Genomic DNA, 17,158 nt, shown 5'->3' with positions numbered 1-17,158 from the left:
TGTGGGCCTGACAAGATGTCTCGGGAAGCGTGCTGGAAAAATAGTGGAAGTGAACAGCTGGCTTCGCAAATGGTGTAAACAGGAACGGTTTGGATTCTTAGATCACGGACTGCAGTTTCTTGAAGATGGACTTCTGGCAAGCGATGGGCTACACCTCACAACGGTTGGGAGAAATGTTTTTGCCAAAAATCTCAGAAACCTCATCAGGAGGGCTTTAAACTGACTAATGTGGGGGAGGGAGACAGTGCTCCTGAAGGTAGGAGTCTATCAATTGATGAAGATGATCATCCAAATGTCATAGACCAAATGGAGCAAACAGCACGCAGACCTAGTGGTGGGAGGAAAAAATCCTTAAATAAGAGACACGGGGGAATGATTAATGGACTTCAATGTCTGTACACTAATGCGCAAAGCATGGGAAATAAACAAGATGAGCTTGAGCTCTTGGTACAGCAAACTAAATATGACATAATAGGCATCACTGAAACCTGGTGGGATAAGTCCCACGATTGGAATGTAATAATGGAGGGATACAATCTATTTCAGAGAAACAGAGCAGACAAGAAAGGAGGAGGAGTAGCGTTATATGTCAGGGATGTGTATACCTGTGAAGAGATCCAAGATTTAGAACCTCAAAGCCAAAGTGAGAGCATTTGGGTCAAAATTAAGGGAGAGAAGAATAACAGTCACCTCATTGTGGGAGTTTACTATAGCTCCCCAAGCCAAATGGAGGACATAGATGATGCCTTCCTGGAACAGATGGCCAAGCATGCAAAAGGAAGGGAGATAGTAGTAATGGTGGACTTCAATTGCTGTGATCACCAATAGTCAGCATGGATTTCTGAAAAATAAGTCATGTCAGACTAACCTGATCTCGTTTTTTGACAGAATTACAAGCCTGGTAGATGAAGGGAATGCAGTGGATGTAGCCTACCTTGATTTCAGCAAGGCATTTGACAAGGTGCCCATGATATTCTTGTAAAGAAGCTGGTAAAATGTGGTCTTGACTATGCTACCACTCAGTGGATTTGTAACTGGCTGACTGACCGAACCCAAAGGGTGCTCATCAATAGTTCCTCTTCATCCTGGAGAAGAGTGACTAGTGGGGTGCCACAGGGTTCTGTCTTGGGCCCGGTCTTATTCAACATCTTTATCAACGACTTGGATGATGGACTCAAGGGCATCCTGATCAAATTTGCAGATGACACCAAACTGGGAGGGGTGGCTAACACCCCAGAGGACAGGATCACACTTCAAAACAACCTTGTCAGATTAGAGAACTGGGCAAAAACAAACAAGATGAATTTTAACAGGGAGAAATGTAAAGTATTGCACTTGGGCAAAAAAAATGAGAGGCACAAATACAAGATGGGTGACACCTGGCTTGAGAGCAGTACATGTGAAAAGGATCTAGGAGTCTTGGTGGACCACAAACTTGACATGAGCTAACAGTGTGACGCGGCAGCTAAAAAAGCCAATGCAATTCTGGGCTGCATCAATAGGAGTATAGCATCTAGATCAAGGGAAGTAATAGTGCCACTGTATTCTGCTCTGGTCAGACCTCACCTGGAGTACTGTGTCCAGTTCTGGGACCACAGTTCAAGAAGGACACTGACAAACTGGAACGTGTCCAGAGGAGGGCAACCAAAATGGTCAAAGGCCTGGAAACGATGCCTTATGAGGAACGGCTAAGGGAGCTGGGCATGTTTAGCCTGGAGAAGAGGAGGTTAAGGGGTGATATGATAGCCATGTTCAAATATATAAAAGGATGTCACATAGAGGAGGGAGAAAGGTTGTTTTCTGCTGCTCCAGAGAAGCGGACACGGAGCAATGGATCCAAACTACAAGAAAGAAGATTCCACCTAAACATTAGGAAGAACTTCCTGACAGTAAGAGCTGTTTGACAGTGGAATTTGCTGCCAAGGAGTGTGGTGGAGTCTCCTACTTTGGAGGTCTTTAAGCAGAGGCTTGACAACCATATGTCAGGAGTGCTCTGATGGTGTTTCCTGCTTGGCAGGGGGTTGGACTCGATGGCCCTTGTGGTCTCTTCCAACTCTATGATTCTATGATTCTATATTTCTTCTGGCAATCTCATCCAGCCCAGCCTTTCGCATGATGAATTATGGATATAAGTTAAATAAGCAGGGAGACCATGTATAGCCTTGTCGTACTCCTTTCCCAATTTTGAACCAATCAGTTGTTCCATATCCAGTTCTAACTGTAGCTTCTTGTCCCACATAGAGATTTCTCAGGAGACAGATGAGGCACTCCCAGTTCTTTAAGAACTTGCCATAGGCTGTCTGGCTCAAGGTCAGCAACCACACTACCTGGGGTGTACAAGACATCCATATCTTTCTGGTATAATTCCTCTGTGTATTCTTGCCACCTCTTCTTGATGTCTTCTGCTTCTGTTAGGTCCTTTCCACTTTTGTCTTTTATTATGGTAATCTTTGTACAAAATGTTCCTTTCATATCTCCAGTTTTCTTGAACAGATCTCTGGTTCTTCCCATTCTGTCGTTTTCCTATACAGTGGTGCCTCGCAAGATGAAAAGAATCCGTTCTGTGATTCTCTTCATCTAGCAGTTTTTTTCGTCTTGCGAAACAAGCCCATTGAAGGATTAGCGGATTAGCGCTATTAGCGCTATTAGAGGCTTTTAGAGGCTTTTAGCGGCTTATCTGGTGATCGGATCAGCTGATAAGCGGCTTAGCGGCTTAGAAAAAGGGGGGGGGGGAGAAAAAAACCAGCAGGAACTCGCAAGACATTGTCGTCTTGCGAAGCAAGCCCATAAGAGATTCGTTTTGCGAAGCACCTCCAAAACGGAAAACTCTTTCGTCTAGCGAGTTTTCCGTCTTGCGAGGCATTCGTCTTGTGGGGCACCACTGTATTTCTTTGCATTGCTCGTTTAAGAAGGCCTTCTTGTCTCTCCTTGCTATTTTTTTTTGAAATCTGCATTCAATTTCCTGTATCTTTCACTATCTCCCTCACATTTTGCTTGCCTTCTCTCCCCCGCTATTTGTAAGGCCTTGTTGGACAGCCACTTTGCTTTCTTGCATTTCCTTTTCATTGGGATGGTTTTCGTTGCTGCCTCCTGTATAATGTTACGAGCCTCCATCCATAGTTCTTCAGGCACTCTGTCCACCAAATCTAAATCCTTAAACCTGTTCCTCACTTCCACTGTGTATTCATAAGGGATTTGATTTAGATTGCATCTTACCGGCCCAGTGGTTTTTCCTACTTTCTTCAGTTTAAGCTTGAATTTTGCTATAAGAAGCTGATGATCTGAGCCACAGTCAGCTCCAGGTCTTGTTTTTGCTGACTGTATAGAGCTTCTCCATCTTTGGCTGCAGAGAATATAATCAATCTGATTTCGATGCTGCCCATCTGGTGATGTCCATGTGTAGAGTCGTCTCTTGTGTGTTGGGAAAGAGTGTTTGTGGTGACCAGCTTGTTCTCTTGGCAGAACTCTATTAGCCTTTGCCCTGCTTTGTTTTGAACTCCAAGGCCAAACTTGCCAGTTGTTCCTTTTATCTCTTGACTCCCTACTTTAGCATTCCAATCCCCTATAATGAGAAGAACATCCTTCTTTGGTGTCATTTCTATAAGGTGTTGTAAGTCTTCATAGAATTGGTCAATTTCAGTTCAGTGGTTGGTGCATAAACTTGGATTACTGTGATGTTAAAAGGTCTGCCTTGGATTCGTATCGAGATCATTCTATCATTTTTGAGATTGCATCCCAGTACAGCTTTCGCCACTCTTTTTTTGACTATGAGGGCCACTCCATTTCTTTTATGGGTTTCTTGCCCACAGTAGTCATCTCATCTGTCCTCCCAGTTGAACGACGTGGCCCAGGGAGAGAGGGAAAAATAGTGGAAGTGAACAGCTGGCTTCGCAAATGGTGTAAACAGGAACGGTTTGGATTCTTAGATCACGGACTGCAGTTTCTTGAAGATGGACTTCTGGCAAGCGATGGGCTGCACCTCACAATGGTTGGGAGAAATGTTTTTGCCAAAAATCTCAGAAACCTCATCAGGAGGGCTTTAAACTGACTAATGTGGGGGAGGGAGACAGTGCTCCTGAAGGTAGGAGTCTATCAATTAATGAAGATGATCATCCAAATGTCATAGACCAAATGGAGCAAACAGCACGCAGACCTAGTGGTGGGAGGAAAAAATCCTTAAATAAGAGACACGGGGGAATGATTAATGGACTTCAATGTCTGTACACTAATGTGCAAAGCATGGGAAATAAACAAGATGAGCTTGAGCTCTTGGTACAGCAAACTAAATATGACATAATAGGCATCACTGAAACCTGGTGGGATAAGTCCCACGATTGGAATGTAATAATGGGGGGATACAATCTATTTCAGAGAAACAGACCAGACAAGAAAGGAGGAGGAGTGGCGTTATATGTCAGGGATCTGTATACCTGTGAAGAGATCCAAGATTTAGAACCTCAAAGCCAAAGTGAGAGCATTTGGGTCAAAATTAAGGGAGAGAAGAATAACAGAGACCTCATTGTGGGAGTTTACTATAGATCCCCAAGCCAAACGGAGGACATAGATGATGCCTTCCTGGGACAGATGGCCAAGCATGCAAAAGGAAGGGAGATAGTAGTAATGGGGGACTTCAATTACCCGGATATTTGTTGGATGTCAAACTCAGCCAAGAGCATAAGGTCAAACAGATTCCTCACTGGCCTTGCAGACAACTTCATTGTCCAGAAAGTGGGAGGAACAACAAGAGGAACAGCCATTTTAGATCTGGTCCTAACCAATGTTGATGACCTGGTTAGTGGGGTAGAAGTGGAAGGATCATTAGGCGCGAGTGATCATGCTCTTCTGAAGTTTACTATACAGCGGAAAGGAGCAGCCAAGCATACTAGGACTATGGGTATGTTTGTAGGGTATGTTCGTAGCAAAAGGAAGAACAAAGAAACAGTGGGGTCACTCAGAGGAGAAGATGGTGAAATGCAAACAGGGGACACAGAAAGGGCTGAACTCCTCAATGCCTTCTTTGCCTCAGTCTTCTCCGATAAAGAAAAGAATGCCCAACCTGAAGAATTTGGAGCAAATGATTCAGCAAAGGAAACACAGCCCAGAATAACTAAGGAGATAGTACAAGAATACTTGGCTAGTTTAGATAATAATAATAATAATAATAATAATAATAATAATAATAATAATAATAATAATAAAAAATTTTATTTATATCCTGCCCTCCCCAGCCAAGCCGGGCTCAGGGCGGCTAACAACAATCAAATAAACAATCAAATAATAACACATTCTAAAAATATTTCATTATAAAAATTAGTTAAAATCAAATTGATGGCAACCGATTAAACAAAATTCTGTGCAGGTTGCCAGAGGAGGGAGTCAGGCTGCGCCCTGACCAAAGGCCTGGCGGAACAACTCTGTCTTGCAGGCCCTGCGGAAAGATGTCAGGTCCCGCAGGGCCCTGGTCTCATGAGGCAGAGCATTCCACCAGATTGGAGCCGCAGCCGAGAAGGCCCTGGCTCTAGTTGAGCCAGCCTAACCTCTCTGAGGCCTGGGACCTTGAGGATGTTATTATTTGCAGACCGTAGGTTCCTCTGTGGGGCATACCGGGAGAGGCGGTCCCGTAGGTACGAGGGTCCTAGGCCGTGTAGGGCTTTGAAGGTTAAAACCAGCACCTTAAACCTGATCCTGTACTCCACCGGGAGCCAGTGCAGCTGGTATAGTACCGGATGAATGTGATCTCGCAGCGAAGACCCCATAAGGAGTCTCGCCGCGGCATTCTGCACCCGCTGGAGTTTCTGGGTCAGTCTCAAGGGCAGCCCCACGTAGAGCGAGTTACAATAATCCAGTCTGGAGGTGACCGTCGCATGGATCACAGTGGCTAGGTCAGGGCGAGAGAGATAAGGGGCCAACTGCTTAGCTTGGCGGAGATGGAAAAATGCCGCCTTTGTTATAGCTGTAATCTGCGCCTCCATAGAGAGGGAGGTATCGAAGATTACACCCAAACTCTTAACGGACGGTGCTGGCACTAATTGCACCCTCGCAAGAGATGGGAGTTGCCCCCTCGATCCCATATCGTCCCGCCCCAGCCAGAGGACCTCTGTCTTCGAAGGATTTAACTTCAACCGGCTCCCACGTAGCCATCCAGCCACAGCTTCCAGACATCTGGTCAGTGTGTCTGGGGCCGAGTCAGGATGGCCATCCATCAACAGATAGTGTCAGGGGTTCAGGAGCAGAGACGCAGAGAAGGGAGGAGACAGAGAGCGAGGGGGAGGAATACGAAGGAAAGATGAGTGGGGATGACGACCCGAGATCACCGAGCCTGTCCAGTGAGTCCGAGGATTCCCAGAAGGGAGCGCCAGCGGACAGAGCAAGGGGGGAAAGCAGGGGGACACCCCAGGAAGAAGGGTCCAGAGAGGGATCAGAGAGCAGCAGTTGGAGATCGGGACCCACGTGCCCAGCCGGGAGCAGCGGGGAGAAAGGGGACCAGATATCGGGTTCCGGAGGCTTTCAGAAGGAGGGAGGGCATGAGTCAGGAGTAGTCACGCCCACCTCGGGGAGCGACGAAACGATCAAGAGGAAGGTAGAGAGTTGGGCGCGCGCGCCAAGTTCAAATGTAGCGGAAGCTGGCGCAGTAAGCAGCCCAGAGAGTGAGCCAGGTCCCAAAGCCCGCCGCAAGGAGGCGGAAGGGTCAGGGGGATCCGCGTCAGAAGAGAGTAGGAAAGAAGAGACCCCGGGGGGCAGAAGGACCCAGAGACGGAAGGAAAGGCGCAGGAGGTGGAGCAAGGCTAGGGTATTAAGCTGGTGTGCTAGAGGCGGAGACTCAGACGGGTCTTCGCCGGTCTGACCTAGAAGAAGTAGGGCTGCACATTGCAGTTTGGAAATGGAACCTGTAATCCAATAAAGACTCTTTTAACCGGAACGCTGGCTAACGTGGTCCTATGTGAGCTGGGACTGAGTGGCAGCCCTGACAGTAAGACCCGTCTCCATTAGCTTCGGACACCTGATACCTCGCAGCGGAGGCAGAAGTAGCGAGAGGAGGAAATTGGTGTTTGGGAGCAAGCTCACAACGGTTGGCAGAGATGACGGAAGCAGAGAAAATTTCAGCGCTGCAACAGGCAGTGACCCAATTGAACGCGGAGGTACAGGCATCCAAGAAAAGGGAGGAGGATGCGGCAGCCGCCTACAGAGATCTCCACGCCAGGTTTGAAGCATTGGTTAAGCATGGGCAGCCAGGACCCAGACCGGAGGGGGTTGGGTTGGCACGGAGAGCAGGAGGGCTTGTGGCTCACTTCGATGGGAATTTACAACAGTACCCCAATTTTCGAGCAGACGTAATGTGCGCACTGCAACTGCTGGCAAAAGACTTTAGAGATGAGGAAGAGAAAGTGGGGTTTATACTATCCCATTTGCATGGGGATGCTAAAGCGTGGCTACGCAATTTGTGGAGGGATAAAGATCCGGCGCTTCAGAGTGCAGATGCCTTTATCAAAGCGATGGATGCGTGCTTTTTATCTACCATTGACGTGGATCTTGCCCGACGGGAGATTCATGGACTGGAACAAGGGAGGGCGAGCGTACGGCAGTACCACGCCCGCTTTTTTGCGCTGGTCAGTGCCTTGGAATGGGACCGGGATTCGCCCCCAGTCAGAGACCTATTCTGGGAGGGTCTGAGCAGTGCTGTTAAAGACGAAATTGCGAGGGGGGAGAGGCCCCGGAGCACGCAGGAGGTGGTCCAAAGGGCGCTGACTGTGGGGGTGAGGCTGGAAGAACGTCCATGGTGCAGAGACGAAGGACGTGGAGGGCGCGAAGCAGCGAGAAGTTTCTCTTTCGTTCCCAGGGAAGCTGCGCGTGCGCAATCCACACCTCCGCCAGGAGGGGGAGTGGAACCTATGGAGGTGGGAGGCGCCAGGGCTCAGTCAGCTACCAGAGCCCCTGCACCGGCGGCAGTCAAGACTAAACCTCCTAGAGGGACCCGGAAGTGTTACATATGCGACAGCTCTCAACACTTGGCGAAAGAGTGTCCCCAGAGGAGCTCCAAGCACACTGCAGCCTCCGCAACGGTGAAAGCGGCCACGCAACACAGCGAACCCCAGCAGGGAAACGACGATGTCTGGCTGGAGACAGAGGCACTGGGGCCCAGCCAGACGCATCACTGAAGCAGTCCCCAGCGATCTTGCAACCCACGGACCCCCTCCCACCCAAACCAGTAGTGCAGCTCACAGCATCTCTCCAGCTACCCGATGGCGTCACTATCGAAGTGCCGCTTTCTGTGGATTCTGGAAGCAACGCAGACTTTATAGCGCAGGATTTTGTGGAGCAGCACGCTATACAGCTATTACCTGCCACTCTGCCCCTGCAAGTCGTCACAGTGGATGGCAGAGAGTTGCTGGGGGGGCAGGTGGTGAAGCAGACGCCGCCAATGGTGATGCGCCTTGGTAACCACATGGAAGTCATCAGTTTTAATGTCACCCGACTGTCGGACACACCCATTGTGTTGGGCATGAGTTGGCTGGACAGGCACAGTCCGACACTGGCTTGGTACCAGCGACAGCTGATCTTCGGCTCCTCTTACTGCGCAGAACACTGCATCCTGCCCAGACAGGAGGGAGAGGAGGAGGAATCACAACTGCAGTTGGGAACGTTGCAAGCAGTCCCCCACAAATACGCAGACTTTCTGGAGGTCTTCTGCGAGAAGGAGGCAGACAAGCTACCACCACACAGGCAATATGACTGCAAGATTGACCTCCTACCAGGGGCGACGCTACCGAAAGGGAAGCTGTATTCCATGTCTGAGGACGAACTACAGGAACTCAAACAGTTCATAGATCACAATTTGGAGCGCGGTTTCATCCGGGAGTCCAGGGCAGTAGGGGGCAGTCCTGTTTTCTTCGTGAAGAAGAAGGACACGCCCCAAAAAAGACTGGTGGTGGATTTTCGCCTCTTGAACAAGATGACCAAGCCCTCTGATTTCCCCATGCCCAGGATTGACGACCTACTGGCGACGGTGCGCAAGGGACGCGTGTTCACCAAGTTGGACCTGCGAGGGGCGTACAATCTCATCCGCATGAGGGAGGGCGATGAGTGGAAGACAGCCATGTTCACGCCTCTGGGCACCTACGAATACAGAGTGATGCCGTTTGGATTGCAAAACGGTTCTCACTGTTTTCAAGCTTTCATGCATCATGTGTTGGCGGGACTCCTCTACAAGAAGTGCGTCTGCTTTCTGGATGACATCCTGATATTCTCCGAATCGCAGCAAGCGCATGACCAAGACGTTTGGGAGGTGCTGGAGAGGTTGCAGCAGCATAGACTGTACGCCAAACTGGAGAAGTGCCAGTTCGACACGAAGGAGGTGGATTTCTTGGGTTACAAGTTGTCGGACAAGGGGCTAGCCATGGACAGCGCCAAGGTTCGCGCGGTGTTGGATTGGAAGAGCCCGCGCAACCGGAAGGAGGTCCAGCGGTTTGTCGGCTTCGCCAACTTCTATCGCAAGTTTATCAAGGGGTTCGCGATGCAGACGGCAGCTATTACGGACACGCTAAGCTCCAAGAAAAAGAAATTCATCTGGACGGAGCAGGCGGAGCAGTCCTTTCAGGCACTCAAGCGTCTCTTCGCGTCGGAAGAGCAACTGCTGCATATCGACCCCAGCAGACCGATGCGGGTAGAGACAGACGCGTCCGATAGAGCAGCGGGAGCTGTCCTGCTGCAGAGGGACCCACAGGGGGTCTGGAGGCCGGGAGCGTTCTACTCCAGAAAGCTCAGCAAGTCGGAGCAGAACTACACCATCTGGGACAGGGAGTTGCTTGCCATTCATGCAGCTTTCAAGGCGTGGAGACACTTCCTGATCAGCGCCAAGCACACGGTGCAGGTCTGCACGGACCACAAGAATCTGGAGCACTGGCGCACGGCGAAGTTCCTGAACCAGAGGCAGATACGTTGGGCGGAGTTCTTTGCTGACTTCGATTTCCGAATAGAGTACGTCCCAGGCGACACCAACATCATGGCGGATGCACTGTCCCGAAAACCGCAATACCTCGAAGAGGCGACGCCAGCGGCAGCCATGCACATCTTCGCGCCAACAGCGTGGGCGTGCGCTTCAGCCACAGTAGACCTGGATGCGGTGCGGCGGGCGTTGCAGGACGACTCATTCGCGCAGGCGAAGATGGCCGAGGTGCACAAGGGCACGGCGAAGAGCGACGAGTTCCAGATACGAGACGGCTTGCTCTTACGTAAAGGGGCCATCTACGTGCCGGGAGACGAACTTCGCGCCAAGGTACTGCAGCAGTTGCACGACGCACCCACGGCCGGGCACTTTGGCACAGAAAAAACGGTGGAATTAGTCGCAAGGGACTTTTGGTGGCCCAGACTGAGAGGGGAAGTCGCGGACTACGTCGCGAGGTGCGACACCTGCCAGAGGGCCAAACCGGTGCACAAACCACCGGCGGGACTGCTGGAACCGCTGCAAACGCCGTTTGAACCGTGGGAGAGGGTGGCCCTGGACTTTGTCACGGATCTACCCAGCTCGAGAGGCAAGACAGCTGTACTAGTGGTGGTGGACTTGTTCACCAAGATGGCACATTTCATACCGTGTGCGAAGGTGGCCACAGCAGAACAAACAGCCAAACTGTTCATAGATCACGTGTTCAAAGTGCACGGGCTGCCGCGGTCTATACTGTCCGACCGCGGCCGCCAGTTCATCTCGAATTTCTGGCAGAAGCTGATGGGCTTCCTGAACGTCAAGATCAACCTGACATCAGCGAGACACCCGCAGACCAACGGGCAAGCGGAGAGGGTCAATGCCATCATGCAGCAGTACCTGAGATGCTATGCCAATCAACAGCCTGCGACGTGGGTGGATTACCTGCCGCTCGCCGAGTTCGCCTACAACAACACGAAGCACGTGTCCACAGGGGTGACGCCGTTCTTCGCCAACAATGGGAGGAATCCCAGAACCTTCCCGGGACTGGACAGAGTGGGGGAAGGGGAACCGCAGACGGCGGACGCTTTCGCGTCTGAGTTGCAGGAGGTCCACGATCAACTCCGACGGCAGCTGGAGCTAGCGAAGCACGCATACAAGGTGCAAGCTGACAAGCACAGGCGGGTTGGCGAAGAGATACGAGTGGGAGACTGGGTCTGGTTGGCAGCCCACGCAGTGCCGACCAGATCGTTAGCCAAGAAGAAGTTGGGGCACAAGCAACTCGGTCCATACCAAGTCGAAGCGCAGATCAACCCAGTAGCTTTCAGGCTGGTGCTACCGGAGGGTTCCAGGATGCATCCGGTGTTCCACAGGTCGGTGCTCACTCCCTACAGGACACCTCACAGGTTCCAGGAACCAGGAACGGCACCGAGTCCGTCTCAGGAGCGGACGGAGGCGGGGAGATTGCCACAGCAGGACCCCATCAACGAAGTCACGGAGATTTTGGACTCCAGATGGGGGGAAGACGGAGTAGAATACCTCCTAGCCAGAGAGGGCACCCGGGCCAGTGCTAATAGCTGGGTGCCAGACTACGCTTTGGAGGAACCCCTGCTCAAGGACGAGTTTCATGCCCTTTTCCCACACAGACCCATGCCAGCAGGCTTCTTCGACGACTGGTTGTTCACGCCCACACTTTCCTCCAGCACGTTCCATGGCTTCGACTCGGACGGGGAGCCCGCACAGGGCACACGTTCCCCAGAGGGGTCACCGGAGGGTTCGGCGTCCGACACCTCGTATTGGTGGGACGATCGGCCAGAGGAGCAGTGGCGCCGGAGGTGGCTGGAGATGCCAGGTCAAGCGACCGACGCAGAGACTGACATGGACGTGTGCGGGGAGGATCTCGGTTTCGAGCACGGCGGCACTGAAATGGAGGCGGAGCAGCTCACCGTTGACGAACGCGAGGAGGAAGACTCGGAGGTCTTCAGTTGGCGGCCAGCGACGAGGAGCGAACTGTATCCGGCATTCACTCCTGTGATGATGGAGCACCCAGCAACCACCCTTGAAAGCGGGGAGGGGGGGAAGGGGGGGCTTCGAGGGGGGGATGGATGTCAGGGGTTCAGGAGCAGAGACGCAGAGAAGGGAGGAGACAGAGAGCGAGGGGGAGGAATACGAAGGAAAGATGAGTGGGGATGACGACCCGAGATCACCGAGCCTGTCCAGTGAGTCCGAGGATTCCCAGAAGGGAGCGCCAGCGGTCAGAGCAAGGGGGGAAAGCAGGGGGACACCCCAGGAAGAAGGGTCCAGAGAGGGATCAGAGAGCAGCAGTTGGAGATCGGGACCCACGTGCCCAGCCGGGAGCAGCGGGGAGAAAGGGGACCAGATATCGGGTTCCGGAGGCTTTCAGAAGGAGGGAGGGCATGAGTCAGGAGTAGTCACGCCCACCTCGGGGAGCGACGAAACGATCAAGAGGAAGGTAGAGAGTTGGGCGCGCGCGCCAAGTTCAAATGTAGCGGAAGCTGGCGCAGTAAGCAGCCCAGAGAGTGAGCCAGGTCCCAAAGCCCGCCGCAAGGAGGCGGAAGGGTCAGGGGGATCCGCGTCAGAAGAGAGTAGGAAAGAAGAGACCCCGGGGGGCAGAAGGACCCAGAGACGGAAGGAAAGGCGCAGGAGGTGGAGCAAGGCTAGGGTATTAAGCTGGTGTGCTAGAGGCGGAGACTCAGACGGGTCTTCGCCGGTCTGACCTAGAAGAAGTAGGGCTGCACATTGCAGTTTGGAAATGGAACCTGTAATCCAATAAAGACTCTTTTAACCGGAACGCTGGCTAACGTGGTCCTATGTGAGCTGGGACTGAGTGGCAGCCCTGACAGATAGAGTTGGGTGTCATCAGCATACTGATGGCAGCCCAGCCCAAAACTCCGGACAAGCTGGGCGAGGGGGCGCATAAAGATGTTAAAAAGCATCGGGGAGAGAATCGCACCCTGAGGCACTCCACACACCAAGGAGTGACGCGATGACAATTCCCCCCCAAGCGCCACCCTCTGTCCCCGATCAGAGAGAAACGAGATGTATTCAAGTCTCCAGGGTCAGATGAACTGCATCCAAGAGTATTAAAAGAACTGGCAGATGTGATCTCAGAACCACTGGCAGTCATCTTTGAGAATTCCTGGAGAACAGGCGAAGTCCCGGCAGACTGGAGGAGGGCAAATGTTGTCCCTATTTTCAAAAAGGGGAAAAGAGAGGACCCAAATAATTATCGCCCAGTCAGTCTGACATCAATACCAGGGAAGATTCTGGAGCAGATCATTAAGCAAACAGTCTGTGCGCACCTAGAAAGGAATGCTGTGATCACCAATAGTCAGCATGGATTTCTGAAAAATAAGTCATGTTAGACTAACCTGATCTCGTTTTTTGACAGAATTACAAGCCTGGTAGATGAAGGGAATGCAGTGGATGTAGCCTACCTTGATTTCAGCAAGGCATTTGACAAGGTGCCCCATGATCTTGTAAAGAAGCTGGTAAAATGCGGTCTTGACTATGCTACCACTCAGTGGATTTGTAACTGGCTGACTGACCGAACCCAAAGGGTGCTCATCAATGGTTCCTCTTCATCCTGGAGAAGAGTGACTAGTGGGGTGCCACAGGGTTCTGTCTTGGGCCCGGTCTTATTCAACATCTTTATCGACGACTTGGATGATGGACTCAAGGGCATCCTGATCAAATTTGCAGATGACCCCAAACTGGGAGGGGTGGCTAACACCCCAGAGGACAGGATCACACTTCAAAACGACCTTGACAGATTAGAGAACTGGGCAAAAACAAACAAGATGAATTTTAAAACACACGGCCAATCCCCAACACTAAAGGGATCCTAGACTTTTATCGGGTCCCATCCCCTGCAATTCAAGAATGTTTTGCCCCGCCTGGGACTCGAACCCACAACCCTGAGATTCGGAGTCTCGCCCCCCCCCCTCTTCTCCTCCTGCCCCCAGGATCCCTCCCCCCACCCACCGGCCTCTCACCTCGCCCAGCAGGAGGCTGTCCCAGTTCTCGCTGGCGAAGGGCAGGATCTCGCGCTCAAAGTCAAAGTACTTCTTCTTGCAGCAGATGCTGAGGTGGTAGAGGACCAGGTGGGCTACGTCCTGTCAGGACCAGCCGTGACACGTCCACCCTGCGGGGGGGGCAGGCGGGAATCCCTCAGCGCAGCCAGCGCAGCCCCCCACCCTCCCGGCCCCCCACTCCCGCCCGGTGCCTCCTGGCCCTTGAGGTGGCGGCTTCCTTCGCTCTGGCGCCAAAACCTCCTTCCCCCTTCTGCTCTCTCTTCGCTTTCCAGATCAGCTGCTGAATTCTGACCGACTTATTCTAAGTGTCCCAATTATCCCAAGCGGAGTATTAGGAAATCAAGTGAGAAGCAGGAAGCTGTTAATTAAAGGGCCCAAGTGGATCCGGATACACTCCAGATGTGGGGTTGTTGTTTTTTTAAGGACCCACCTTCCTTTGGCTCTCTTTAAGCTGCTTTTATATGGAATCACAGTTGGCAGGTACCCCGAGGGTCATCCAGTCCAGCCCCCCAAGATGCAGGGACGTCCTGCCCAACGGGGGCCCCGATCCCGTGACCGAGTCTGGGGCCAGGCCGCTGCATTGCTTTCTTGTGCTCATGCCCCCCTGCCGCCCCAAAGCGCCCCCTCACCATCTCAGGGGGAGACGCCGGACGCTCTCTGGGCCTCCCGTGCAGACGCAGCACTCAAAGACGTAGAACCTGCCGGGTGGAGCCGGGTGTGTGTGGGGTCAGTCACAAGATGCCCTCGCCCTCTGACCCCCACCCTCCCCCCCCCACCCAGGGCTGCCCCTCACCTGTCCCCGTAGAGCAGCGGCTTGCTGAGGCACTGGGTGCAGGCCTCGTGGAACCACTGGGCGCAGCCGCGGCACTGCAGCATCTTCAGGTTCCACCTGAGGCAGAGGGAGAGAGGGGGCCGGTCAGCTGAGCGCCCCCCTCCGGTTCCAGAGGCGCCCTCCCTCCTCCCCACAAGCCCCCCTCTTCCGGGGGGGGGGGCAGACTCACTCTCCGGGGCCCCCGCAGTAGCAGTAGCACTGCTGGCGGTTGGCGAGGTGCTCAGCGTCCCACTCCAGGGTCTTCAGCTGGTAGGGCAGGACCAGTTTCATGCCCAGCATGGCCTTGGCGTAGGGCCCCTTCTTGAGGGCGCCGCCCCGCTGCAGAAGGAGGAAAGCCGTGGGGCAGAGTCAGTGCGCGGGGCTGGGACAGAGGACCTCGGGGGGGGGGGCAGAGGAGACCACACTTACCTTGGTGGCCACAGCAAAGACACACTGCCGGCACGTCCAGGCCCCATCGCTCTGCACCCGGGGCAGGTGGCATTCCTGGTGGTAGGCTGCGGGGGGGGGGAGAGGAAGGAGGGTCATCAGTGGGGCAGTGGGGGGGAGAACGGGGAACCAGGGGCAGCTTGTGGGGCTCCTTTGGCGGACTCACCGTGGCTGCATTTCTCACACCGCACCAGCCGGTTGTCTGGGCTCACGGCCTCCGAGTGGCACACGCAGCAGGACTGCTCCTCCCCAGGCACAGCCGCTAGGAGAAAAGGCAGGGGGGGCGTGAGGGGCCAGTCCCCCCCCCAGGGCAGCTGGGTTCCTGCCCCAAGAGCCTCAGGAGCAAGATAGACTGCCTCTGGAGGTGGAGGCTCCATCGGGAGATAAGAAGTGTCTTCTGGATGGGATCCTCTGATCCAGCCCCCCCGCCTCACCCTGGGGAGCCAGGGAATGCCCCCCCCCCAAAAAAGCGGCTTCCAGGAACCGGCCCTTCAGAACCACTGATATCTCGGCAGTGGGAGGGAGTTCCACAGGTGAACTCTGCACTGGGGTCATCCCTACAGAACAAGGCGGGGGGTGGGGGGGTGGGGAGCAGCCAGGCCTGCAGGGGGCGGAGACTGGGGGGGGACCCCAAAGTGGGGGGGTGGGGGTGGGGGGCTTCACTGCCCACTGACCTGGGTTGATGTCCTTCCAGAGCATGAGGAACTGGGAGTCGTCCTCAAACTGCACCAGGCACACCTGCCGGAGGGGGTCCACCTGCGGGGGGGGGGCGGAGGGGGTGAGCAGAGACCCCCAGCCGGGGGGGGGGACGGGGGCGGACCCCCCTGCCCCCCCCGAGGGGAGGGGCAGCCACTGACCTTCTTGATGGTGCCCAGGTAGAGGAGGCCGTCGGTCCAGCGCGCCAGGACATCCTGGCCCTCCCAGAAGCGGGGCCAGCCGGGCGAGGGGGGCGCCCCTCCGCTGCCGGCCGCCGGCCGCTTCCAGGGCCCCGAGGTCAGGCGGGCGCTGGTCCGGGTCAGGCGGGCCGAGGCGGGGGAGGGGCGGGGGGCGCCCCCTTGCCGGCTCCGCTCTGGGGGTCCCTCTCGCCGCGGGGGGGGCGGGGGGGTCTCAGGGGCGGCGGAGCGGGACCCTCGGCGGCTCCAGCCTCCCGCCGAGCGCCAGTGACGCAGCAGCCGGAGCGGGGGGCCGCCAGGGGGGATGCCGAGGGCCGGGCGGCCCAGCCCCCCCCAGCGCCCCCACCCGGGCCCGCCACGCCCCCGCCGGGCTGGGGGGGGCAGCGGGGGAAAGACCGTGGCAGCGCCCGGGGGTCCCCCCAATGCCAGGACCCCCCGGCCCCCCTCCAAGGGGATCGCCCCGCTGCAGCGTCCCTGTGTGCCCCCCCCTGCCTCAGGCCCCCCCCCGATCCCCCTTCATGGGGGGGAGGGGAAAGGGGCCAGGGTCACTCGGGGTCCCCCCCCTCCAGGCCCCGCCCCACCTGCGCAGAGGGGCAGGCGGGTGTTCAACGGGGGAAGCTGCTGCCCCGGTGGCCAAGGCGCGCTCCGCCGGCCTCCCCCGGGGGGGCCCCTCCCGTTTGTTTATTGATCTCCCTAGACATTGATCTCTCTCCCCCTAGATCTCCCTGGCCCCGCCCCTCCGGCGCAGGCCCCGCCCCCGCCCGCCCCCCCGCCCGCTCCCTGCGCGCCGCGGCCGTTGCCAGGGAGGGGCGGGGCCGCCTGCGGCACGCGCGCGCGCGCACTCACGCTCGCCCTCCCGCCGACGCTCCTTCCGGCGGAGGCGGGCTCGCGGCGCGCGTGCGCAGTGCGTCCTCCGCTCGGGCCGTGCGCCAAGGAGGGACTTGGGGGCGGAGCCGTGGGCGTAAGACGAAGAGGGCGGGTCCGGCCCGCGCGACGGGCGGCGCGGATTGGTCTCCTCCTCTCGCCGCCTGGCCAT

At 55.2% G+C, this 17,158-nt stretch overlaps 1 protein-coding gene across 1 annotated transcript in view; it reads right to left on the bottom strand.

Annotated features, from left to right (window-relative positions):
• Window positions 1-17,158, bottom strand: part of LOC308578122 (PHD finger protein 1-like) — a gene marked incomplete at both ends in the record, with an annotated part of 33,928 nt that extends 16,770 nt beyond the window's left edge. Inside the window, 9 exons of the mRNA XM_081178386.1 lie at window positions 13,933-14,020; window positions 14,601-14,669; window positions 14,765-14,860; window positions 14,973-15,121; window positions 15,212-15,297; window positions 15,396-15,491; window positions 15,904-15,985; window positions 16,087-16,493; window positions 16,969-17,158. Coding sequence (XP_081034512.1) covers window positions 13,933-14,020; window positions 14,601-14,669; window positions 14,765-14,860; window positions 14,973-15,121; window positions 15,212-15,297; window positions 15,396-15,491; window positions 15,904-15,985; window positions 16,087-16,493; window positions 16,969-17,158 — 1,263 coding nt within the window. The remainder of the gene's footprint in view (window positions 1-13,932; window positions 14,021-14,600; window positions 14,670-14,764; window positions 14,861-14,972; window positions 15,122-15,211; window positions 15,298-15,395; window positions 15,492-15,903; window positions 15,986-16,086; window positions 16,494-16,968) is intronic.

Source organism: Podarcis bocagei (genome assembly GCF_964188305.1).
Source record: "Podarcis bocagei genome assembly, chromosome: W".
Taxonomy (NCBI): domain Eukaryota; kingdom Metazoa; phylum Chordata; class Lepidosauria; order Squamata; family Lacertidae; genus Podarcis; species Podarcis bocagei.
Note: the sequence above shows the minus strand (reverse complement) of the source record. Positions and strands in the feature narration are given on the sequence as shown.